This window comes from Pleurodeles waltl, chromosome 2_2, assembly GCF_031143425.1.
Source record: "Pleurodeles waltl isolate 20211129_DDA chromosome 2_2, aPleWal1.hap1.20221129, whole genome shotgun sequence".
Taxonomy (NCBI): Eukaryota; Metazoa; Chordata; class Amphibia; order Caudata; family Salamandridae; genus Pleurodeles; species Pleurodeles waltl.
The window spans coordinates 1183033288-1183058845 of NC_090439.1; the positions used below are offsets into that span (position 1 = coordinate 1183033288).

A 25558-nucleotide genomic window follows, 5' to 3' on the forward strand; every position below is an offset into this window, starting at 1 on the left:
GTTTGTAGTATTTGTTGTAAAAATGTTTTAACAATCCATTACAATATAGAAAAAAATAATTAACACATAGAAATTGAACTTGTTAGCTGAATACATAAACAGACAATATTAACAATAATTCAGCTTATCCCCCTTCAAAGCATCACATTTAGGGGCATATTCTGACGTGTTTGAATTGCCTTGCATTATTCAACCTGGTGCGAGAGCTACGCAAACCTTAAGTGAGAATTATGAAGCCGTACAAGGCCAACTTGATTGGCCCTGCGTGGCTTCAGAAATCGTGAGTAATGCAATGCAGCACATCTCATTGTGTTGAATTACTGTGCACCATGGGGCATTTCCATGGGTGCTCACATGCAGCATTTATGGATTTGGATGCATTCTCACATTTACAAGAACCTGTAAACATGGAAAAAAGCCAAAACCGTACCCTCTCCAGGAAAGAATCAACAAGGAGAAATATTTGTGTTTCTCCTCATGTTTTCCTCTTTCTATGTGTGCTGCATTCTTCAGCACACGTGGAAAGAGGAAAATACCTCTAAGGATTGTCCTTGTGAAGTGACCCTTCCTGCACAAAAGCAAGCATGCCTACATCAAAGGCCCCCTTGAACCATGGTGCAAGGGGGCCTGCACTGGCGCAAGGCTGCGTAAATGGCACCATAAGCTATAATTATGGGCCTTAGTCCTTTGCCTTAGCATGCCCATTATTTACATTGTCATTTGATTTGAGTCTTTTATATGTTACAACCAGATAGCTATTTGTTTCCTGCTAAAGGCGTTTGTTTGTAACTGAGTGCAAGCTGTGGTGGCATCCTTTACAGTGCACAGTGATTGCTTCCTGAAACAAGACAATACAAATTTTCTTTGAAAGTCACTTGAATCTGGGCAGACACAGATGATATGTTTCAGAGTTTCATTATGATAATTACTAGGCCCTGGCAGAGCGCACAGAGTTCTACTCTGCGGAATTCCACTGAGTTGGTTAAAAACTCTTTGGAATTCCGCGGAGTTCCGCGTGTGGCATAGTGCCGCCTGCCTGATCTGATAATATGCACCTGAATTTGGAAGTGCTTAGCATGGTCGGACAGCTAAGGCCGTTACTCTGCAGTTGAACGCCAATGTTGCTTGCACCACCAACACCTCCCGCCATCACTTGTCAGAGGCAGCTGGTAGGTTGGGGGCAGGGGCACTGCACAGCGGCAATACCCCATTTCAGGTATCTGCTGCCAGCCCCATGCTGTTCTCTAGGGCCTTTTGCATCAAGCCAGCAGTCAGGATTGGGTCTTCTCCTCTTGCACCTCTTCTCCTTTGGTACCCTGAGGCCTTGAACACAGTGAACTCATTCTAGTTTGCTCAGTGCCCCTAAAACAGGAAAACTAAGTGTAGAAGAGGGTAGCCTTGTTGGTGCAATTTACTGGGGAGGCACCTTTCTCATGGTGCAAGCTCCGCTGGTATACCACTTTAAAAGGCAAAATTAAATATGCAAATCAGGCGAAGCCAATTTTACCAGGTTTTAGGGAGTATGCAGACATATTTTAACATTGGTTTAGTAAGGCCAATAAAAATTGATTTAGCCAAACAGGAGCAGAGAAGGATGTATGTTAGTACAATTCCAATGGTAAATAACATTGGATGTACTCAATATAGCTGTGGCATCAAGCATCGATGAATGAAGACTAAGGGGGGCCCCACACAGGAACTAATACAGGGATATACTGTATTACTGTGCCTTATTCATATGTATCTGTTAGAAATGTTCTTCTCTACAGGGTAACTTCCAAATGTTTAGCCTTTCTCCTCCTACTTTTTCCTAGATTTTTCCTGTTGGCCTTAGGACTCTGTGCACTTTACAACTGCTAATCAGTGCTAAAGCACAAGTGCTCTGTTACTAAGACATGATTTGATTGGCATATATCTGATTGCCATATTTATTTTACATGTACTTCTCAAGTAAAGTGGTATACCATACACCCATGGCCTGCAAATTAAATGCTACCGGTGGGCCTCCAATACTTATTGTAGCACCCACTTAAGTAGCACTTTGAAACATGTCCCAAACCTGCCATTGCATCCTGAATGCAGTGTCCTACTGCCATGTCGGCTTTGCATTTAAAACCCTTTTCCAAGGCTTAAAATCACCTTTCTTTACATATAAGTCACCCGAGGTAGCACATAGGCTAGGGTGCTGTGTAATTAGTAGGTAGGACACGTTTGTTTTAGTTTTACATGTCCTAGTATTGAAAAACTCATTTTTTTACTTCTGTGAATTACTTATTATATTTCATAAACTATCATTTCTAAACCACAGGTGGTACATATATCATGTTTGGTATCTATGAATTTGTAACAATAAACCCAGGTAAAGTCAGATCTCTCATTCTAAGTTTGAAAATGCACTTTTAGATAGTTGGCCTTTTCCTGTCGTTAGCCCTCTGTGCCTATAGCCTATCTTAGGTCATATGATTGGCTGTAACTGACAATACGGATTTTATAAATTCCCTCCAGGCAAGTCACCCAATATTGGGATTATCAATAGTGGGATAGTGGGATTAGCTGAGCCTGAATGGCCCATTAACTGGCTTGATGCAGGAGGCGGAGCTAAGCACAGCCCCACTGGCACCTGAATAGTCTGTGCTCTGATACCACAAAGTAGGCTTCATGACCCTGTATTGTCAGTACAGCCAGCCAGGAATCAGGGCAAGGGAGGCAGGAAACTCCAGGAACGTCAAAGTATCCTTCTGGAATCTTCTCCCAACTTCATTGCCTACATTGGTGCAAGGCAGCGCATTCTGTGCCATCACAAGGTGAGGACAGTAATGTGACATAGAGGGGCATATTTACAAGGAAGTGTGCTCCCTGATGCCACCTGCCTCAGTTCCAGTCCATGACTCTATGGACTCTGTTAGGGAGGACAGCAAGTCCACACCATCAACCTCTTGCTCCAAGCCACCGGCATCAAGAAGAGCCAAGATAATTGACTTTCTAACAGCCACTCGCAAAGTGCTTAGTTTGCCCAAGCAAACCAAGCAGACAAAGGACAAGGACACAATAGGAATCACCTTCAGTCATAGAGGCAAGGTCAATCATCAACCACAGCCAGAGCCACATCTGACAGGGTGTGTAGGCACACCGGTCAAGGTTACAGTGATACTTTGTCAGCTCATAATGACCTTCACACTACGTTACATCCAGTCACCCAGGCCAGGGCCCATCTTCTGGTAGAGGTCCTAGTACATGAGATGAAACAGTAGCACCTCAAAGTAAGCACCCCAATGGACTTGGCAGCACTTCTGCACAGAGAGACCCATGGAGCCCAGCTGGATTGGGGTCTTACCAGACCAGCTCCCAGCACACATGTCAGCTGCTCTGGACAAACCAGTCAAACACCCGGTTAAACAAGAGCGCACTGGAGGGGACCCCAGACAACTCCTCAGTTTGGTGGGAGATGCTCTTTAGCCCGTTTGAACAGTTGCATATCTCATTCACTGACCAGCTCTTCTCCTCTCCGTCCTTAGCCCGAAAACACAATTACAATATGTGGCTCTCTCCAAATACCTTAACCCTAGGGCCTCACTCCTCCCTGGAAGAAGGCTTCCACCCCAGGTCACATGTTGAGGGGCAGACTAAAAGACCCCCTATCCCACCTGCACCCTCCTTGAAGTAAAAGGGGCCCAGAATGACACAGCTACCACCCCACTGGGTCAGACAGAATGGTTAGCTCTAGACTCCATAAACCAAATGTCAGGCCCAGCCATTTGGCCCCAGCTATTAAGCCCCATGGAGGTGATCTCATCAGCACTAACATATTATGCTTACAAGCTGGACACACAAGTCAATCTTATCAACACACTCGCTGTGCATATCCAGGGAACTAACTATAATCTGCAGGAGTTAAACATCATGATAGGAAAAGTACAGCACAATTCAGCCACAGCTTATGATACATGTCAATGTTCTTCAGTCAGCCATGGAATCTCTTGCCACAGTCCCCACAATACTCTCAGAACTACTGGAATAAAAGAAGGTGTCCCAAACTAGATGCTTCTCTGGCAACCAGTAGATTAGCGCTTAACAAGGTGGCCACGTGAGTCCAGTAACAGGAACATTGCTCCAACCCCCTGCGTAAGAGGAGTCAGAAATAAATTCAGCACTGCATACAGAGGCACCACAAATTAACGGATCAGTTATCATCCTGTCAACCCAACTAGCTGCACAAGAAAAGCCAGGAGAGGTCTTGCCACCTGCACTTAACACTCACTCTTAAAGAGGGAAAGTAAGCGGCTGATAAAAGCAAGAAAAACAAAGGTGAAAAACATCGCTAATTTCACCCTACACCAATCACAATATCACCATTTGGGTAAGAAGATGGACACAGAGCAGGCCCAAAATACAGTTTCTATCACCCGTCCATACCCGATATTTCGGGGGCCGCTGGAGCGCTCAGATGCCTGGGACCTAGCCATGTCTACTGAGGAAAGCGGACACTCCTTGATAGTACCTGATCTCCAAACACAATCAGGAGTCCTCCGTCGACACAACACGTCTACCAGCCTTACCTTGGGGCTCCAAGGGCAGCTAAGCAGTGGCAATCATTCTAACCGCAAATGGTCTCTCCCCACTGATAGGGTGCCCACACTCGCACTCTCCCCTGCAACCAAAGCCTCCCAAATCCCAGCATGGCTGCCAGTGAAATCCTCGACCACCCCCATCACATGCGAACAGCGCAAGGCGCGGGTAGCCTAAACCAGGAAACTATAAAATCGTGCTGATCCCTCATTGTTAATCAAGGGGATTTCATTACATTTAATCCCGAGCACAGTACCAAGGTTGCTCGAAGCACTACAAGGTCTGTACCACATTAGGTCTACAAATAGAGAAGCAGTTGAATTCAGACCCAACTCCGAACAACCAGGGTACAACATCACCACTATTACCTGGTGAGGCGAAAACATCACAGCGTAAGTCTGGCAGCCCATGAAAAAAAATTCATCATGGGGAATCCAAATGAGGAAACCCATGACAGCCTGCTACCCCAGAATCCTGCTCCGACCTCCACCAATGACAGGTCTGTGGAAGGGGCGATCAGTTCAGAGCACCCTACAGCAGTCAGGGAAGGACTACAAATAATGAGGCCATCATCTCCATGCAGGGCAATACAGCAACAAGTCCACCCTGATGGCCACTATCAAGTCAGGTTCTTAAATAGCAGACCAACCAGGACAGTATGAGGGCTCCCACCACACCCCCAAACAAAGGCAAATCCTTGCAAAATCTGTGCCTGGAACATGAACAGCCTTGGTCCAAAGGTGGGAGAAGGTGACTCATTATCCTTTCAACGTGAATATGAGATTCAACTATTGCAGGAAACCTGGCAGCAGTCTCCAACACCAATCATGGGATTCAAGGAATATTTCAAGGTAGCAACAGTAGAGGCAAAGACAGGCAGGTCTAAAGGGGGTCTGTTGCTTTACATCTCAACTGATATTTTGTGGGCACACGAAGAGGTGGATTTGGGTCTCTTATCAATTCAGTGCATTGAGCTTGCAGTGGCTCATCATTCCATGTGAATAATCGTGAATCTTTATATCCACCCAGCCCAGAAGCACAGAGCCACTGAGATCAACAGTTTCATTGGTCTACTTAAAGCCTTGATCTCAATGCATCACAAGCATTTATATCGCTGTCGGGTGATTTTAACATGAGTGGTTTTTACTCACTCAATGGGCAAAGCCCATCAGATAATCCAGCAGCCTTCACTAGAGTGACAGACAGCTCTGGCTCCACTTTAGACTACCCATTGGCTAACCCTTACGTAGCCACGGAAGTTACCCACTTCTCTATAAAACCACTTCATTCAAACATTCAACCTGGAGCTCAATACTCCTCGAGCCCCCGAAGCAGAAGGCCTGTTCTCAACCCCTAGTTGTTCAACTCAATGTGCCTTAAATGGAAGGACTTCATCACCATCTGCTTCACATGGGAAACACAGGGTTCTAATTATATTATAGTGCACATTTAAGCATGGGAGGTTTTCATCATAAAATTTCCCACCAAAACGCCAAGCAACAAAGGCATTGGCTTGAGCAAGGCAGAATGGTCCACCCCTCGACTACAAACCATGAAAAAACAATTCAACAGAGAGCTCAGATGCACCTGCCTGCGGGGTAGCCAAGCGAGCCAGGATTTAATTTGCAAAATAGGTAAAAGGAAGCAAAGTTACAAAAATGTCTCTATATTAAGTTACTTCATGAAAGCAAGTAAAATAACTCTGCATACTTTGGGGCTGAAATAAACAAACTGGGCAACAGCCGGATCCAGTACCACAATGTTGCATCACTGAAGGGCCTGGTCAACACATATTGCCACCAACTATAGTAGGTGGCCCAGGACCCCCGCTACAACCAACACATGCCGTGACCAGCTGGGATTAGTAGCAAAGTGTGTTTGCACGAGAGGCAGACCTTCCTCTGATCAGTCACAAGCAGGTAGCCCAGTCTCTAAAAAGACTCATGTCTCAGGGGTCTTCAGGGTCCAATCGCTTCCCAAATGAGCTATTCAGTATCCCAGCCTATCAACTTCACATTTTAACCTCCTATTTAGCCATTTTGTGGCAACAAGCACCATCCCCAAATCCTGGTGAGACAGTATTTTTCTGCCAATATGTATATATATATATATGGGTGAGCTCTCAAACCATTCAACCTACAGATTAGTCACCTTAAAAGATTGAGAAGCCAAGATCTATGCCGCAAACCTTCTCATTGAGTTAGAGCACTGGGCCAATTGTTCTATCATAGTTCTGAAAACCCAGACAGGGTTCAGAGCAAGGATGAGCTCTCTGGCTAACCAAGCAATCACCAAATCTAGTAAGCTCTACTCTTGTATCATCAACCTAAAAGCTGCTTTCGATAAAGTCCAGAGGGCCCAGCTGTGGTAAAAAATAGAAAGGCGGGGGTGCAGGCAATACTGCTGGAGGCACTCATCAACCTCTATTCTAACACATGGGGTCAAACCAAGCTTGGGGACGGTCACAAACCACCAACAAAATTTACACCAACATCGGCTTGAAACATGGGTGCTTCCTTGCATTCTGTCTATTCAACATATACACGGACAACAGTGACAGCCCCATGGCCCAAGTGCAGGGCAGACCAAATTTTCCTTGTGGGCCAATGGCAGAACTTAGACTTGGTTAAAACCTAGCTGCAAATTTAAAGGCAGTCCCATGAAACAAATTCTGTGCTCCCAGCATTACAGCACTCAATTGCTGCACTAGAAAAAGCATGGCATGCCCCCATGGTATATGCGGTCTTCAAACAACTCACCAACAAAGCAGCCATACTTTCATTTGTCACAGACAACGCCATGGTAGCGAGTAAATGCCATACGTGGGTTGTCATGCCATCCTATATTATTTGGTGTTCCAAGCCATATCTATTTTCTCATTTCTCTGAGGAAAAGAAATGTGACCGAATGCTAATACACCTTGGTGTGTTCTCATCAAAAGACCTTTCTGCCATTTTGGAAGCAGTCCTGGTCCACCAAGGAGAGCGGACTTTGCGGATTCACCAGCGACACACTGATGCACCTATTGGGAGTATGTCTGGCTTTGTTAATGCACAGACAAAGACTCTAATGGCCATCTTTAAGAGCCTTGCAAATTAGATCATGCTGACCTCTATAATCACCTACAGGGAGGGGACTCAGTGCATTTAGCATGGAAAGCTGTGAGATTTGTGAACCTCATCCCCAAGGAGCTGGTAAAATTCTAGCTCCTGACCGTCCTCTTCCCTGACCCGTGCTCCCAGTCAAGGGCTGAACAGTAGTAACCTTTAGGAAGCAGCAGGTACTCTTTACACTCTGGGACTTGCAATTCATGCACAGTACAATTAGACCATTTACTTGATTATCATTTAGGGGACAAATATTTAGTGGATCCCCTTTGAAGAAGGCTATTGGTTGATTTCTAATATTTTGAGAATAATATTATGATTGATTTGTTTTATATTACCTGTCTTGCAGTGGGGCACACCCCTACTTGATTATATGCACTTATTTTCTTTTAAGGCATTTTAATGGACATACTGTATTGTCATGGATAGTCTTTGAAAGAATTTTAAATGCATATGTAATGGTTTAACAAACTGTGCATAATACAAATAAACTTGAAACTTCAGCCTGATTGGAACTTGATTGGAATTAGAATGTTTAGGGTTTGTTTTCCATTCATGAAGAAAGTGTTACTTAAATGATAAGCAAAGTAGAGGGCCAATGAGTTTCTGTGACTCTGTGCTGCAGTCAGATGCCAAAGGGCATTGCGACTACCTATTATTTTGAATATGCATGAAAAATGTCCTCTCTAACATAATTTATCTTTAAATATTCAACTCTCAGTACAAATCATCATATTCAACATACTGCTGCATTTAGGATTGATGGAACATGTATTGTTTCTCTTTCTACAAATGTTTAATTATCTTTGAATCGTAGATGCAGATAACTGCCTGAAGTGCCCTGAAGACAAGTGGCCCAATGATGGGAGGAATAGCTGCATACCTAAAACCAAAGTTTTCCTCTCATACAATGATACTCTTGGTGTGACATTGGCCTTCATAGCTGTATCTTTCTCTATAATCACTGCCATAGTGCTGGGAATATTTATTAGACACCAAGAAACACCAATAGTAAAGGCCAATAACCGGGATCTCAGCATCGCACTCCTCATCACCTTGATGTTGGCGTTTCTATGCTCCCTCTTAATTATTGGACATCCTGCGACATGGACCTGTCTGATCCAGCAAGCTGCATTTGGGATTATTTTTACTGTTGCTGTGTCTTGTGTTTTAGCAAAAACCATCAATGTTGTTATCGCTTTTAATGCCACCAGGCCTGGGAGCAGATTGAGTAACTGGCTTGGGTTCCGAGTGTCAGGCTCTATTGTCCTCTTGTGTACTCTGGGAGAAGTGACAATTTGTCTGTCTTGGCTCCTCACCTTTCCACCTCACCCTGGCACTGACACACGGTCTGAGACTGGGAAGATGATCCTGCAGTGTGACCAGGGATCTGTCACTGCCTTCTACAGTGTGATTGGTTACATGGGCCTGTTGGCCTTTTCCAGCTTCATGGTGGCTTTTCTCGCCAGGAACCTACCTGACAGATTCAACGAGGCCAAGCTCATCACATTCAGCATGCTGGTGTTCTGCAGTGTCTGGGTCTCCTTCATCCCTGCTTACCTCAGCACGAAGGGCAGAAACATGGTGGCAGTGGAGATCTTTGCCATCTTGGCTTCTAGCGCTGGACTTCTGGGCTGTATATTCTTCCCCAAATGTTATATTATACTATTTAGGATGGATATTAATACCAGACAACATTTGGTTCTGAAAAGTAATATGTAGTCATTGGAGAGACAGTCAAGTGTCTCTGCATGACGCACTAAAAGGGATATCGTTTCTCAGATATGCATAAAGTATGTATATTTTACTTACTACAGAGTATCTCTTGTCCTATAAATCTGATCATACACACGCTTCTTAGCTTTGCTCATCAGAACTATGCAAGAGCTCCAAAGAAATAAAAATCTTGTGAACATTAAATTATTTATTAAAGAATTCCTCTATTATAAGACAGGTGAAACTCTGTGTCCAGGTGTATCTGTTCAGACATTGATTCTCTGCTTACCTGTCAAGGGACAGTGGGGAAATAAATACATGCTTCCCTTTGACATCATCGGCCAGATTTATTAAAGATGCTCCAAGTTTTTATTGAGGTCAAGAAGGCAGATATTTGTATGTAAATATTCCTTCTCAGTAGAAAAGCATCACAAAAGTAACAGTGACAACATTTCAACAAAAACAGGTGGCTCCCCAGACTCAGCCTCTGATAGACTATGTCCACAGAAGAATCTCACAGTGGTATCTTGGCTACACTCATACCATCAAAGGGTGTAGCAAGGCGTTCTAAGGATATGACGTAAAATCAAGAGTGCTTAGAAGAACAGGTCCCACCAGTCATGCACCCTAAAGGTTGGCACTCCAACCAAATCTGCTTCCCTATGACTTCAGGCTCACCTGTATTCCACAGAGGAAGAAATACCTTCTATTCTAGGCAGTGTCCTTGTTCAATCCATCAAAAGACTAAGGGGCTTATTGCACTGCCCCGCATCAAAAGAAAATGCACCCAATCTATGAGATACGTTGTATTCCTGTCCTTTTCCCCTGTGCTGGTGCTCAATAACCTGCATGCGCCAACAAAGGGACCCTCCCTCCATGGTCCAAGGGTGTCTGCATTGCAGCGATGATTCTTCCTGCACAAAAACAATCACAATAGGCATTTTCTTCTTTCTATGTGTGCTGCAAAATACAGCACACATGGAAACATGAGGATAAATAAAGGTATTTCTCCTCTTTGTGCCTCACTTACACCTCCCCTGGGGAGGCTTAGGCTTTTGATTCACTCCCAGCTTTAGAAAATCTCATAAATATGTGAATGTGTCAAATGTCATGGGAACACCCACTGTAACACCCATGGCATTCCTCCCTGTCCCAGGGTGAGGCAACACAGAGACTTGCACTGCATTGCCTCAGTACATAATTACAAGGTCCATGAAAAGCCACACAGGGTGGCTTTCCATGGCTTTGTAAACGTGGCCCTGCAGTATGTGCTACTGGACCGTCACTAAACGTGACATTCTGACAGCGCAGAGGGGCTTGTAAATAAACCCCTTAAGGTCGGTTTCATTCAAGTAGCGAAAGCCCAATCTTACATTACAAATCTACCCTTCAATCACTCAGGAAGGAAGCAGGTCACAAAAATATCACACTTCATAAAGGATAAAAGCCTTAAAACCTATGCAAGATCCCTCAATGTCATAAGCTTCCAATCAGGCATAAAGCAAAGTTCCTTCCTCTGATGATGTAGGTTGTTTCAGCTGGGTGTGAGCAACTTTGATCAGTCCGTCTCTACGCCCAAGACTACCATCACCTGGGAGATGTGCAGTGCATTACTTGAGTGCCTGGTCAAGAGCCTTCCTAGAGCTTTTATTGACCAAACAGAAGAAATGAGCCCAGGTGGGAGAGAACATACATGGGCCTTGGATATTCAGCTGTTAGGGTGTATCCTGCAACCTATTGTAAGATCAGCTGGGCAGCAAGTGGAACTAGAGACCAGGCAGTAAGCAGCAGGCTAGGAAGAAGGCTAGAGAATAGAAGAAAAGGTTAAAAACATTAGCTACTAAACAGTCCTATTAAGATTGTTCTTGTGGCGGTGTAGCCACAAGAACAGGATCCAATTAAGACCCTCTGAAGAAGATTTACAGGAATGCCAACACCATCACCAGAAAAAGCCTTGTAAAATGTGTGGGGGCAGGATCTGTAACAAGAGAAAAAATTATGGAAATCAAGGTACAAGTACTAATCCCAATTGTATTTCGGCATTTCTGAATGAAAACCTCAAAATTATCCGGAAATTCGGAAAAAGCTTCCATGCATCCTAAGTGTAGTTTATAGAAGTAAATACTAGGGTGTTTGGCTCTAGATGACATTTTAACCATGTAAGAAATGTTTACTTTAATCTTGTTATTTCGCAATATTCTTTGTAGGTGTTTTAGTTGGACTGAGAAAGAATTTCTTCTTGGAGTAAGAAATACTTTTTACTTAAAAGTCTTCATTCTCTGTAGTGCAGAGTATATGTGTGGTATTGTGAACAACTAAATAGGTTTTGTTACTGTTACCATGGTGCCCCTAGGCCCTTCATAGGGATTTTTAGCATCCAAAGCAATAATATGAATTTAATAACACACTGAGTAGTGTTTTGTGGCATTACAATAACCTGTCTTTCGTATTCATCAGTGGTGCATTGAATTGAGTTCACCTGTGGACCCATGGGTAGGAAAGCACACCTTGCAGTGCTTCACCAAAGTTGCAACTTACGGAATAGGAGGATAGATAGGGATCCCCTACCTTCCTGCCCCTGTAGGGGGGATCCAGGAAGGACCCCACTCCTAAAGAGAAAGTACAAAAATGTTTTTTCGTGCCGCCGCAGACTAGGGGTACTTACTTTATTCCTCCCCAATAACATTTTCTGGAGCACTGAAAAATTACTGCAAAGTTAATGTGGACTGAATAATATAAATAATAAAATAATAAAGTGATAAAATAATAAATTCTGACCAACAATTAAGAGACAGTATTTGTGTCTGATGATGTTCCTAACAGAACCCCCTGTCTGGTGTTGTAATGGTGAAAATTGAGAAAGACAATGGGGCTCATTTACAAGCTCCTTGAGCAACTGTATTATCATTTTTTTATGCTAAGGTGGCGCAAACAGTCCCCCCCTCCGTGCCTTATTTACAAATTGACACAATGTCACCATTGCACAAGTTTGTGAATCCTTGTGCCACATTATTCCCGCACCAGTTATAATGTATACAAGGGAGGCATTCCCCTGCAGGGAGGCCCAGATAAATGGTGCAGTGAAATCTACAAGATTTCACCAGTTAATGGTGATTTGCGGGATACACTTCTTTCAACTGTTCTGGTAGATAACAGAATTCTTTAGGTCTTAGAGAGTTTTGTTTGCATCATTATTGACTGCGTCTAATCACTGTGATCTTTGTCTTTCTCTTTTCCGTGTTCATTCCATCATTTCCAACATAATGTTTTTTTTGTGTTCTCTTCTAATTTTTTGGCCAAAACAATAAAGCTTGATTTTTATCATAAATAATTATAGTGAACGTTTTGGCTTCATCTGGTCAAGTAATGATTGATTTGTTCTTCTAGCAGTCCAAGAGATAAACAAATGCAGCAACAGAGTTTGAAGGAGTCAATTCTTTATCTACCATTTTTGTAAGTTAGTAAGTTAATACAAAAGTGTAAATTACTACAAAAGTGAAGTTTGTGAACAGGAAAAGTAGTATCTTGCTCAGTATTGTACTTACTATAAAACTGCAGTTTGTGAAAAACACTGTGTAATAAGTTTTGCAGTGCTAATTTAGTACAGAAAACCTACTCCAAAGTGTAGTTTGTGAAAAGCACTATGTAGTGAGTTTTGCAATACTAACGTGGTATGCAATACTTACTCCAAAGTGCAGTTTGTGAATCACTCATTTTGTTGATATCATTTGTAGGAACCTGGCTCTGTATGTACTATATTAAAATGAAATATAGGGGTTCCCCAGAGGCTTAACAGAGGCTAAAGTAGATAATACTAATGTTCTCTTTTGTGGTAGTGTGGTCAAGCAGTTAGGCTTATCAGAGGGTAGTATAAAGTATTTGTTGTACACCCGCAGACAATAAAAGATGCACACACTCAATGACTTAACTCCAGACCAATGGTTTCTATATAGCAAAAATATATTTTCTCAATTTATTTTTTGAACCACAAGATTCAAGTTGCAGGTAAGTACTTCAATAGATTCGTATTTCAAACATGTACCAACAGAACGTTGTTTGAAATTAATAGTTTATTCAGTTTTTGAATATTGGCAATTATCAGTTTTAAAAATGGACACACTGCAATTTTCAGAACAGTGCTGGCAGGAAGAAATGTTAGTTCGATTTGAAGGTAAGTACAACACTTACAGTTTCAGTCTCTGGGTTTTAGGAAGTCCACCGGTTGGGGTTCAAGTTAACCCCAAGCACCCACCACCAGCAACACGGGCCGGTGGGTTCAGAGATGAGCAATTGTAACGTTGGCTCCTATGGAGACGGGGGTACTCGGAATCCGGTCTGCCTGCAGGTAAGTACCCGCGACTCAGAGGGCATGCCAGGGGGGGATTAGGGGAGCACCGGAGAGGCCACAAGTAGGCACCAAACACACACACTCAGTGCCACAGGGGCGGCCAGGTGCATGGTGCAAACAGGATGTTGGGCTTCCAATGCTGGTCTATGAGGGGACCCCGAGGGTCACTCTGAAGCTGTAGGCGAGGTCCAGGGGGGTGTCTCGGGCACACCATCAGTTGGACAGGGAGGAGGGCGGCCTCTTGAATGTGGCTGCGCCAGGTGTTGATTTCTCCAAGGCCTGGGGGCTGCGGGTGCAGTGGGTCCTTGGAGTCGGATATCTTCGTCCAGAGCTTTAGCGGTCAGGGGGAACTCAGGATTCCCTCTGCAGGTGTCATTGTGGAGGGGTGGAGAGGTCAACCCAGGGTGGGCACTTGGTTGGAATCATCTGGGGATCCTCTCTAGCTTGTTGGACCACAACCACAGCCATGAGCGTCGGGTGCAGAGTGGTTAGGACTGACGCATTCGGAGTGAGATGGGAGTACTTGGTTGTTGGTTTCTTCTTGGACAGGGGCACTGTCCACGGGAGTTCTTGGTCCTTTTCTTTTGCAGGTTCTTTGAAGCAGGAGACAGGCCGGTAGGGCTGGGGCCAAAGCAGTTGTCGTCTTCCTTCTTCTCTGCTGGGGGTTTCAGCTTAGCAGTCCTTCATTGTGTGAGAAGCACTTGAAGAGGGAAGTGTTCCATAGCAATAGCTGTTTTTCTCCTTATTTCATATTTCAAGCAAACAGTGCAGACAGTATTTGTAATAAAAGCTAGTCAGCAAGGAAAAATTGTTGATTGCACTGAATTGCAATTTTAACAAAAAATATACATCTCACTACCAGAATGTAAATCAGATGGAAAACTACAATAAACTCCAGATGGCTGGAAACAACTGTGATTATCTAATGATCATGATTAGTACGTATGCATCAAAAGGATAACATTTTGGTTTTCATCATGCTCTTATGTGTGAATAAGTTGCTGAAATGAAATACGTACACCAGCACCTGCCAGAGGTTCAACAGCTGCTGCAAAAGCAAAATAACTACATCTTTGGCATAAAGGGAGGCAGCCTTGGAGGAAGGTGACAGAGCTAGCAAATGTATGTTCCCTCTAGATCAAATAGATATTGTTTTACCACGCCATGGGCCATTTGCACAAATGCACCTTCTGGTCACAAAACTTCTTGTTTGGTAAATAGCGGAGTTTGCAACAAGAAAATTAGTTTTTCAAATGTAATTAACCCATTTAGAGATTTAGTAACTTCACCAAATTGCTAAATGGGTTTAGAAAAACACTATTTGGAAGGCTTAGGGCCTCCCTTCCAAATAGCAATTCCTTATGGTATGGATTAATGTTTTACTGACTACTGAAAAGTACTGTTAAACTGCTCAGAAACAACAAGTGGCCCACAGAGGATACTTATCACTTTTTTAATCATCAGGAAAACATTTTTGGAGTAAGCAGTGGGCTATAGGACCACTGCCTACCTTTAAAAACATACCTTTATATGCATTTGTTAAACTAATACCATTTTCCTTTAAAGATATCAAGGTGCATTAACAAAAGATAGATTTTTTAAAATCAATCATAGACATGGTGGTCAGCTGTCCACCATCGTTGTGATGGCAGAAAATCACAGCAAGTAACAATTTGCTATCTACCTCATTAATATTCATGAGATAGGTCAAATTGAGACCCACTGTGATTTAGTAATTTGTAAACTGGCCTATTAGTACACAGGCCAGCTCACAATATACTATAGAATTCACACAAAATGCAACCAATTTCTGCAAATCCTATCTTAGTAATTCTCGCCCTATATGCACTGGTCTCAACTTTAAATTGAGCACTGGTCACCAGTAGCAACCAAAATTGAGTTGTACTCGCCACAAACTGAATGTCACCTGAATTTGACATGTGAAGTAATCCTTTCAGAGTTGCACTCGGAAAATAGAACCATTTTACATCATTCCACATCAAGATTATCATGGCTACAGGTGGCTGTCAGATAGGGGCTCTGTGCAATAGAGGCACCGGCATGAGAGGTAGAGCACCAGCACACTCTGGCCTCTCCCAGGGCTTACTCAAGGAGAAGGAGCAGGGGCTGATGGGATATTGAATACCAAATGAGGAATAGGGCGGAGGGAGCATTGAATACCAAAGAAGCAGGACTCCCTCACTCATTTGGTATATAATATTCCATTTTCCACTGTTTTTCTTTTCACTTGATGAGGGACAAAGGCTGTCGTGGGAGTTTTGGAATACCAGGACAGGAGGGACTATTCCCAGATTAGGATATTTTCAGGTAAAATGTGGCTCAAGAGTCAGGGGGGTCTGAACCCGGAATCAGTTCAAATGGAACAGGACCTACAGGCAATCGGGGACACAAAGAAAAAAGCTTCTTGATGTTCTAAAACAACACACTGCCACAAACCAAGTTAGAGAGGATTTTCCAGCCATCCATCTCTTTATATATCATGTCATCGCAGCTCTGCTGAACTTGGCCTTGTCTCTCCATCCACTTGGGAGGGCTGCCAACAGATCACAGGCAGAAAATCCCTGCATATTATTCAGGTATGGGGATGGGTCTCCCTTGCAGAGACTAGTATGGGCAGACTAGGGCTAATATTGGTAATGCTCCCATGTAGATTTTTAATAGTGCATGTAGGAATTTTAGATTCATGCATGAGACTTGTGTAACTGAGAGAAAGGGGTAAGATCTGTTCTGCCATGACTTCCCTGGGGAGTCTGAATGTAATGTGTCAGGTTGACACAAATCACTTTTACTTTTGGGGTTGGGTAAGTTGTTTCTAGCTAGCTGAAAGGGTTAGGCCGACAGCTACCGGCAGTGTGGGATAGACTTAGTCCCCCACACACGGTGGTGCTCTTGCCTGAAATCAGCTGACACATCCTCATGAGGATAATCCTACAACAGCTTCAGGGATATCCACTCAACTGTATCCCTCCCCACTGGACCTCTCTTCCTCCAGGCACTCCCCTTCTCCTCACAAAGTCCTTTGGTCTCAGCAGCTAGATGGATGCTCGTGCTCCGGAGCAAGTGTACTTAATTCTGCTGGAAGATATCCTCTTGGTGATATCCCCTCACCCAGCATGGAGAATAGCAGACTGTGGTCTCCAGTCCTGGTCACAAAAGGCAGGAGTTATGCTGAGCTTCTCCATGCTAATGTACAGCAGCAGTTTCTGAAATTGGCTCGAGCTCCCCTTTTTCTAATATGTTTCTAGTCACAGTTGTTATTTAGTGTTTTATTGTTTGCATTTTTTGTTGTGAGGGTCACCCACTTTAACATGGCACTCATCTGTCTTGTCCTTTGTCCAAGAAGCAGTCTGTCTCTGCAGGATAGACTCCAAACATGACAGCCCCACAACACAGGCCATGGGAGTGACTAGAGGAGCATACCTGAATGTTGGCCTTACTGATATATGCCCATCAAATAGTTATAACGGCTCCCAGTCCTGCTCCTTATGATTCCCTAAACAGTGACCTTTTCAGATTCAAAGAACAGGACTATTTTAAAGAGCACAAGAGAGTCTGGCTCCCCCTACCTGCAGTGTGTGAGTCCCACCCAGCTCTCGGGAATGCAGGCATTCCACAAATCTCTCTGGGATGGCTCCTCCACCTCCACTGACCTTCCCAAGGACCTATGCTTCATATAAGTAGGCTGGTAGGTTTCACTCTAGAGACACAGGCAAAAAGGCCTCTACTGATCAGTATTACAAAAATAGTATGCTACCACATACTATTTCAGAAACAAACTTCTGAAAATTTGAAGACAATCTTCCAAAATTTGAAGACAATCTTCAAACGCTTATAAATTAAAGAAAAATCCACAAAAACACTGTCCACTTATCCAAAACTGACTATTAAAAAAACAAGGTCAGTGAAGCATTCAATCACCTGGAAAACGCTACCAAACCATAGCAATTGTTTATAAGTCCAACAGCCAAAGACTAGTAACCAGCTTGTCGCCCAAGGTTAAAAACATCTTCTACTTAGTAAAAATGTTAAAGATCAACTAAGAACTAGAACTCTCTCAAATAAAGTCACGGGTAGATCAGTCAGCAAATGGTCCACTGTACAGCTACTGAACTTAGGAGCATATTTATACTCTGCTTGCACCGAAATAGCATTATTTTTTTAACTCTAATTCTGTGCAAAACTAACTCCATATTTATACTTTGGCGCTAGACCCATCTAGCGCCAAATTTATGGAGTTAAAGTAATTTTTTGGAAACCTACCTTGCCTTAATGAGATGCAAGATAGGCGTTCCCATGCAAAAAATGACTCTATGGCCTCAACGCCATATTTATACTCCAGTGAAAAAATGTTGTACGGGAGGGAGGAGGGGTAAAAAAATGGTGCAAAGCTTGCTTTGCCCCATTTTTTAATGCCTGGGTCAGGGCAGGCGTTAGGGGGCCTGTGGGCCTATTTCCATGGTGGAATAGCATGGAATAATCCCACAGGTACCCTCCCAGGCACCAGTGACACCCACACCAGAGGGACAGCAGAGGATGGGGGACCCCATCCCAGGTAAGTATTTTATTTTATTTTTTAAATTGCCTTTGGGGTCCCAGGGCCCCCTAACATGGCACAGGGTGCAATGGCAATGCCCAGGTGACCATGGTCCCCTGTGCTGGTCAATGGGGTGGGTTGCATGACTCCTGCCTTTTGTAAGACAGGAGTCATGTGGTATGGAGGGTTTTGTGTCCGAATATTACTCTAGGCATGTTAGAGTAATTTTTTTACTCTAACCTGCCTAACGTCATTTTTTGGTGCAAAGCCCCCTTCTTCCATACCGCCAGCACCCCCGACTAACATCATTTGTTTGGACACTAGCCTACCCTTTCCATAAATATGGTGCCCGGCTGGTGCACAGAAATGGTGCAAGCCGGTGCTAAACCTTTAGGTGCAAAACTGCATTAGTGCAGTTTTGCCCTAAGAAGTATAAATCAGGGCCTTAGAATCACTCCTAATGATTATCAGTTAATCCATCAACTCACATACATGACCTCTGCGAGCTTTTCTAGTCTAAACATGAAAGGATGGCACATTTACTTTCACTCAAATTTGGAGACACCTTTCATGGAATAAGGAGTATTTTCTTCTCCTCTCAGTTCCTGCCAAGGTTTCCCCCTATTCGAGAAATCTACACTTGATCTGGAATCCCAGCAGAATTTAAGGCTACTTACTGTACGACAAATCCAGGATGAAACCATGGGAAAAGCTTTTACTAAACAACTCCTGCCCTATATTGTCGCGTGGGCTCTCATTATCCTAAATGAGACTACTGGATTTCTAGGCAGCAGGATCGATAACGGTGTGGGGGACTGAGTCTGACCCACTTGTAAGGAACTCTGTCACCCTAAATCGTTTTTTTGCTCCGGCTAACTAGCAGTGCCTCATTTCTCCCACGGGGAAGAGATGATTGGGCAGCCGAGCGCATGACATCTTTGGAACTTCTCAGGGAAGTCGTGGTCACTCAGATCCAAACCAACTCTCTCATTTACAATATGATCTCATATACAAATGACAAAGACAGTATAAGTTTTATATAATGATTTAATAAAACGACTGTATTTTAGATAATAAGGCATGAGCCGCAATAACCAGAACCATACAACACAGTAGGATTGAAATAGTTACCAGGAGAGTAAAACATAAGAACAAAGCGATCATTGTGTATAATAGTTTCTACTCTCCCTCTGCTTGTTCTATTTCGAGCACAGCATGTTAAGCTTCTAGCTTGCCTGTCTGTATCACTGGGGAGACATCAACCCTCATACCTGAGCAAAGGCCTGTGATCTTGGTTCAGCATCTGCAACGAGGCAGTCAGCATCTAGTTGTGGTTCCCTGGTCGGAATCTCCCTCTTCCGTGTATAGGGATAAGGAAGTTATTTTATAACTAACATGTCAGCGTGATCACAAAATGTCCCTACGCAGGAATGCCAAGTCTAAACTCCTACCACGTCTATCAGCAATGTACCAGACTGTATCCTTGACTGAAGCACAGAGTGAATATGTTATGGAGCACTCCAGTGCTGAAGTAGGCAAAACAGTGTGATATGAATAAAAAACAACACCGTAGAACTGGCTATTTGAAAAATAACAGTACGAAGCCTAATAAAAAGCATTTAGAGCAAAGTGCACAGAGGTTCTAAGCTGCTAGCAAATGAATAAAATACATCCAGGGCAAAGTGCACAAAGGCCTAAAGCCTAAAGCTAACGCGCAAAGAAGATGTAAAACCAACCACACTACAATATGTCCATCAAGAAACTGTTACATAACATCCTATCTAGTCTCAAATCAAACACAACACAGACAGTTACTGTTAGAAATTGGAGGCCACATTTATGGCCTGGCTGGCAACATGGTGCAAAAGCAATGCAAACCTTAAGTGAGACTTACAAAGCCACCTTGTGTGGTCCTGCGTGGCTTCATAAATCTCAAATATTATAAATGCAAATCACTGCGTTACATTACTGTGCACCAAGAAAGCATTTCCATGGTTGTTGTGTGGGTGTTTCCACGTAACATCCATAGATTTTGATGTATTTCTATATTTACAAGAACCTGTAAATCTGGCAATGTGCTAAAAAGATATGCCTCCCCAGGAAAGGTGTAAGAAGGATAAATATGTTTTTTCCTCCTTGGTTTTTTCTTCTTTCAATGTATGCAGCATTCCACAGCACACACAGAGAGAGGAAAAAACCTATTAGGATTGTTTTTGTGGCGGTAGGTATCCCTGTATTATTTTTGTGCAGGAATTTGTTAATGCTTGTGTCATGTGTATGTCATACTAACTGGCCCCGGAATTACATTCCCTGCACACTTCATCAATGCAACGTATTTGTGATGATTTCTTATAAAACACATATGTGTATGGACCAAGGATTGACACAGTACAACCAATAGGAACACGCTGCTCCAAACTCTCCAACCAACCTTCTGAGGCACAAACAGAAAATATGTGAGAAAGTTTATTTGTCCATTTATAACAGATTGTAAAATCATATATGTTGATACTGCAAGTAGATTACATTTTTATTCCACAAGACAAAATGTGGGTTTCACCCTGGATATCTGGAACTACACTAATCTATCAGTGTTCACTTCTAACGATGAGGTCTGGATCGCCTTCTTTTCACAGATTCATCTGTTCTTGGTGATGCAGTCGTTGGGTTGGATCTCTTTGCTTCTGAAGGCTCTACAGCTGTCTCCTCGTTATTTGACTTTCACTGTAAGGCTGGTAAAAATGAAGAGGGGGAGATCTAAGGAAAGCATGGTGCGGGGTAGGGGGCAAGAGCGTCATTTCTTTATGCTACTGATGTACTCTGCAGAGTACATAGGTGCCCATTATAAATAATAGTATGTCCCCTTTTAACGCCTGCTCTGAGCAGGTGTTAAAAGTGCTGAAATAAATGGTGCATCGAAATCGCCTGGATTTCCTTGCCCCATATTTAGGCTCCCCTAACAGGGGAACACCCCCTTGCATACATTATGCCTGGCACAGACATAGGGCCTCATTATGACCCTGGCGGGCGGCGGAGGCCGCCCGCCAGGATCCCGCCCTCCAAATTACCGTGCCGCGGTCAAAAGACCGCGGCGGGTATTACGAGTTTTCCCCTGGGCTGGCGGGCGGTTCCAGTTAAACCGCCCGCCAGCCCAGGGGAAAACGACCTTCCCACGAGGATGCCGGCTCGTAATCGAGCCGGCGGAGTGGGAAGGTGCGACGGGTGCTACTGCACCCGTCGCGTATTTCACTGTCTGCAAGGCAGACAGTGAAATACATTTTGGGGCCCTCTTACGGGGGCCCCTGCCGTGCCCATGCCATTGGCATGGGCACGGCAGGGGCCCCCAGGGGCCCAGCGACCCCCCCTACTGCCATCCTGTTCATGGCGGCTTTCCCGCCATGAACTGGATGGCGGTAGGGGGGGTCAGAATCCTCATGGCTGCGGAGCGCGCTCCGCAGCCATGGAGGATTCCAATGAGCAGCGGAAAGTCAGCGGGAGACCGCTGACTTTCCGCTTCTGACCGCGGCTGAACCGCCGCGGTCAGAATGCTCATTGGAGCACCGCCAGCCTGTCGGCGGTGCTCCCGTGGTCGGTGGCCCTGGCGGCCACCGGCCGCCAGGGTCAGAATGACCCTCATAGTGTGGTGCAAGAATTTAGAAAGTGGTGCAATGCAAGCATTGCACCACTTTGTAAATATGGTGCATGGGAAATGCCACCCTAACGCCACATTTGTGTCAAAATAAATGCCGCAAATGTGGTGCAAGGTGGTGCTAGAGGCTTACAAATAAGCCATGTACTGTTTAGGCACAGTGGCAAACACGAGAAGTAAGTATGAACCGTAGTAAAGATGCACATGTGGGTGCGACCGGACAGTAGGAACCATCAACATGTTTCTGTGTTGTGTGATGCCCTGACTGAGTCTGTGATTCTGCACACACTTTCATGTGTGAAGCTGATCAATAGGGCAGTCTGGGACATAGTGAAGTGAAAATCAATGCACTAAGGGGTATCGATCCTTGTGTGTCAATGTAGGAGAGATGAATCATCCTGGAAAAAGAGACTCAAGACACATTCTAAATGAAGAGCAGATTCCACTGTTTCTTGCCAGTGTCCCAAGGACTACTCGAGGTCTCACCTTCTGTGGGACCTATAAGATGTGCTAGCAACATCTAAACCTTAAGGCACGAGAGGGTTGTGCTTGTGTCCACAGCATTAGAGATGGACCATCCACCAGCCATTGGCTTGTTCCCGTTGTCTTTTGATGAAGCCTGTAAACAATCCCTTTGTTGAGCATCCAAGAGCTGTCACTGCTTTACTTTGTGAATGTGGGTGCCATCTTCAGGTCTTTTAAATTGAATTACCATGTGTTTTCAGTGGGCTGTGCAGTGGTGTAAGAAACACGCATGGGCCCTAATTCAAGTAATAAAAATGGAGCCCTGCTGCCCTGGTTAAGTAGCTAAGTAGTAAAACTGCCATAACTGGGATGCAATGTGCCTATTACAACCTACTGTCACCACACGTGTTGCACTAAGGATAGCTTGGACCATATCCCTGAATCCTCCGAACTTCTTCGACTCCTTCCGCTCTTGCTTTACCTCGATATCTCGCTTCCTTCCACCTTTAACTCTTATCGACTCCATGTCTAGTTCTCTACTTCCACTCCCAGCGCGACTCCCCTTGCTCCATCCTCCTGGTATGTACATATGTATGTATGTGTGTATGTATGTATGTATGCATGTATCTATGTATGTATGTAAGTATGTATGCATGGATGTGTGTATGTGTGTATGTATGTATGTATTTGTGTATGTATGCATGTATCTATGTATGTATATATGCATGTATCTATGTATGTATGTATGCATGCATGTATGCATGTGTGTATGTGTTTTTTTCTATAGCATTATTCTAGTAAAAACAGCAGCAGAGCTTTTGTGTCTCCATTCCCAGCAATGTCTCTGCCTACCTTCACTCTCTTGTCTCTTCCACTCACCCTCCTCTGCCCCACATATATTTACTTTCCCACATTCTTCCCCATTCATTCCATAGTTCTACATCTTTCCTTGTATACATCCACACTTCCGTTCTCTTGCATCCTTTTTATCTCGTCATTTACCACCTTTCATTACCCCCAAACGTTCACTTTGCCCCTCTACTTTTCACTGATGTTCACAATCTATACTGTGTTTAGCCCTTGCCTTCTATTAATTCTCCTTTGTCCCTCTTCTACCTTCTTCATTCTCCCCTACATCTCTGTGTCTTGTGTATGTAGTCACTTTTTGCTTTGAAGTTTCACCCACTGTCTCTCATGTTTCTTGTTTCTCTCTTTTCTGTCTCCTTCTGACTCAACATCCTTCCAAATATATATCCATGCTGCTGTCCACTCACGTCTATGAGTATTGCCTTTCATCCTTTTGTCCACCGTCCACTCTCCCCTGTACCTCTCTGCTTTTCTTCTCCCCTGACTACTCCCTCCTCCGTGTTTCTAGTCTGTTTCTCTCCACTCTTTCCTTTACCTATTATCCTATATCTCTCCAAACAGTTCACTCCTGGATCCCCCATTCTTACCTGTGCTCTCCCTTGTATCTCTGTATTCTGTATTACAATCTCTCTATCCACTCAAGGATCTCCCATGCCCCCTGTCCGCTCCCAAGAATCTCTGTACTATACATTACAATCTCTCTAAATCGCCACTGTGTCAAGTAAATCCTATATGCAAAGACGTAATAGACCTGATAGCCTTTGGGTTGTCATCCTCCAACTTTTTGCCTCCCTCCCTCCCTTTTTGTGACCCTGTTCTTGCCGGTTTTAGGACTTTGTGCCCTTTCTTTACCACTGCTAAAAGTGCATATGTTCTCTCCCCTAAACATAGTAACATTAGTTCCTACCCATTTGGCATATTTAATTTACCTGTAAGTCCCTAGTAAAGTGCACTACATATGCCCAGGGCCTCTAAATTAATGCTACTAGTGGGCCTGCAGCACTGATTGTGCCACCCACATAAGTAGCCCCTTAACCATGTCTCAGGTCTGCCATTGCAAGGCCTGTGGGTTAAGTTTCACTTCCACTTTGACTTGGCATTAACAACTACTTGCCAAGCCTTAAACTCGCCTTTTTCCACATATAAGTCACCCCTAAGGTGGGCCTTGGGTAACCCATAACGGAGGGTGCTATGTAGGTAAAAGGCAGGACATATAGGGCCAGATGTAGCAAAACTAGGTTTTGCGACTCGGAAATTGCGACTTGGAGCGACTCGCAATTTCCGAGTCGCAAAACCATATGCAGAATGGTGTCCCAGACACCTTCTATGAGTCGCTATGGGGTCGCAAAGACCCGCTTCATTAATATTAATGAGGTGGGTTGCATTTTGCGACCCCATAGCGATTCCCTGCACTCACAGGGATGGTGGCCTGCTGAAGTCAGCAGACCTCCATGTCTGTGACTGCCTTTTAAATAAAGCAGTTTTTTAAAATTTATTTTGCAGCCTGTTTTCCTTAAAGGAAAACGAGTTGCAAAATAAAAAAAATAACAAAACCTTTTGGTTTCGGTTTTTCAGAGTAGGCAGCGGTCCATAGGACCACTGCCTGCTCTGAAAAACCCTTTTTGGCAACATTCACAAAGGGGAAGGAGGACCCCTTCCCTTTTGCAAATGGGTTACCACCAGTGTGACACTGGTGGTAACTGCGAATTGCTTTGCGACCGCATTTGTGGTCACAAAGCAATTTAGCTTAGCGATGCGAGTCGCAAATAGGAAGGGAACACCCCTTCCTATTTGCGAGTCGCATTCACTATTTGCGAGTCGGTACCGATTCTCAAATTGTGAATGAGCATCGCAAACGGCATTTTGCATGGTGCAAACTGCAATTTTCACAGTTTGCACCATGCAAAATGCTTGCTACATCTGGCCCATACTTCTGTATTTTGCATGTCCTAGTAGTGAAAAACTCCTAAAAGGTTTTACACTACTGTGAGGCCTGCTCCTCTCATAGAATGACATTAGAACTGCTCCCATATACTCTTAAGTGGTAGATTCTAATCTGGGAGGAGTAGCCATGTCTTGTTTGGTATTGCAGAATGTTTATAGAAATTCCTGCTTACTGGCAAAGTTGGATTTAATATTATTATTTTGGAAATCCCACTTTTAGAAAGGGGGCATTTCTCTGTACTTACTACTACCTGTGCCTTACAGCCTGTCTCCAATCCATGTCTGGTCTGTGCTGGTTGGCAGCTCCCCTTGTGCATTCCACAGAGACAACCATAAACACC

At 43.9% G+C, this 25558-nt stretch overlaps 1 protein-coding gene across 1 annotated transcript in view; it reads left to right on the forward strand.

The window, feature by feature from the left end:
• Positions 1–9395, forward strand: part of LOC138279142 (vomeronasal type-2 receptor 26-like) — a 65426-nt gene extending 56031 nt beyond the window's left edge. Inside the window, exon 5 of the mRNA XM_069219375.1 lies at positions 8491–9395. Coding sequence (XP_069075476.1) covers positions 8491–9395 — 905 coding nt within the window. The remainder of the gene's footprint in view (positions 1–8490) is intronic.
• Positions 9396–25558: the final 16163 nt, after the last annotated feature.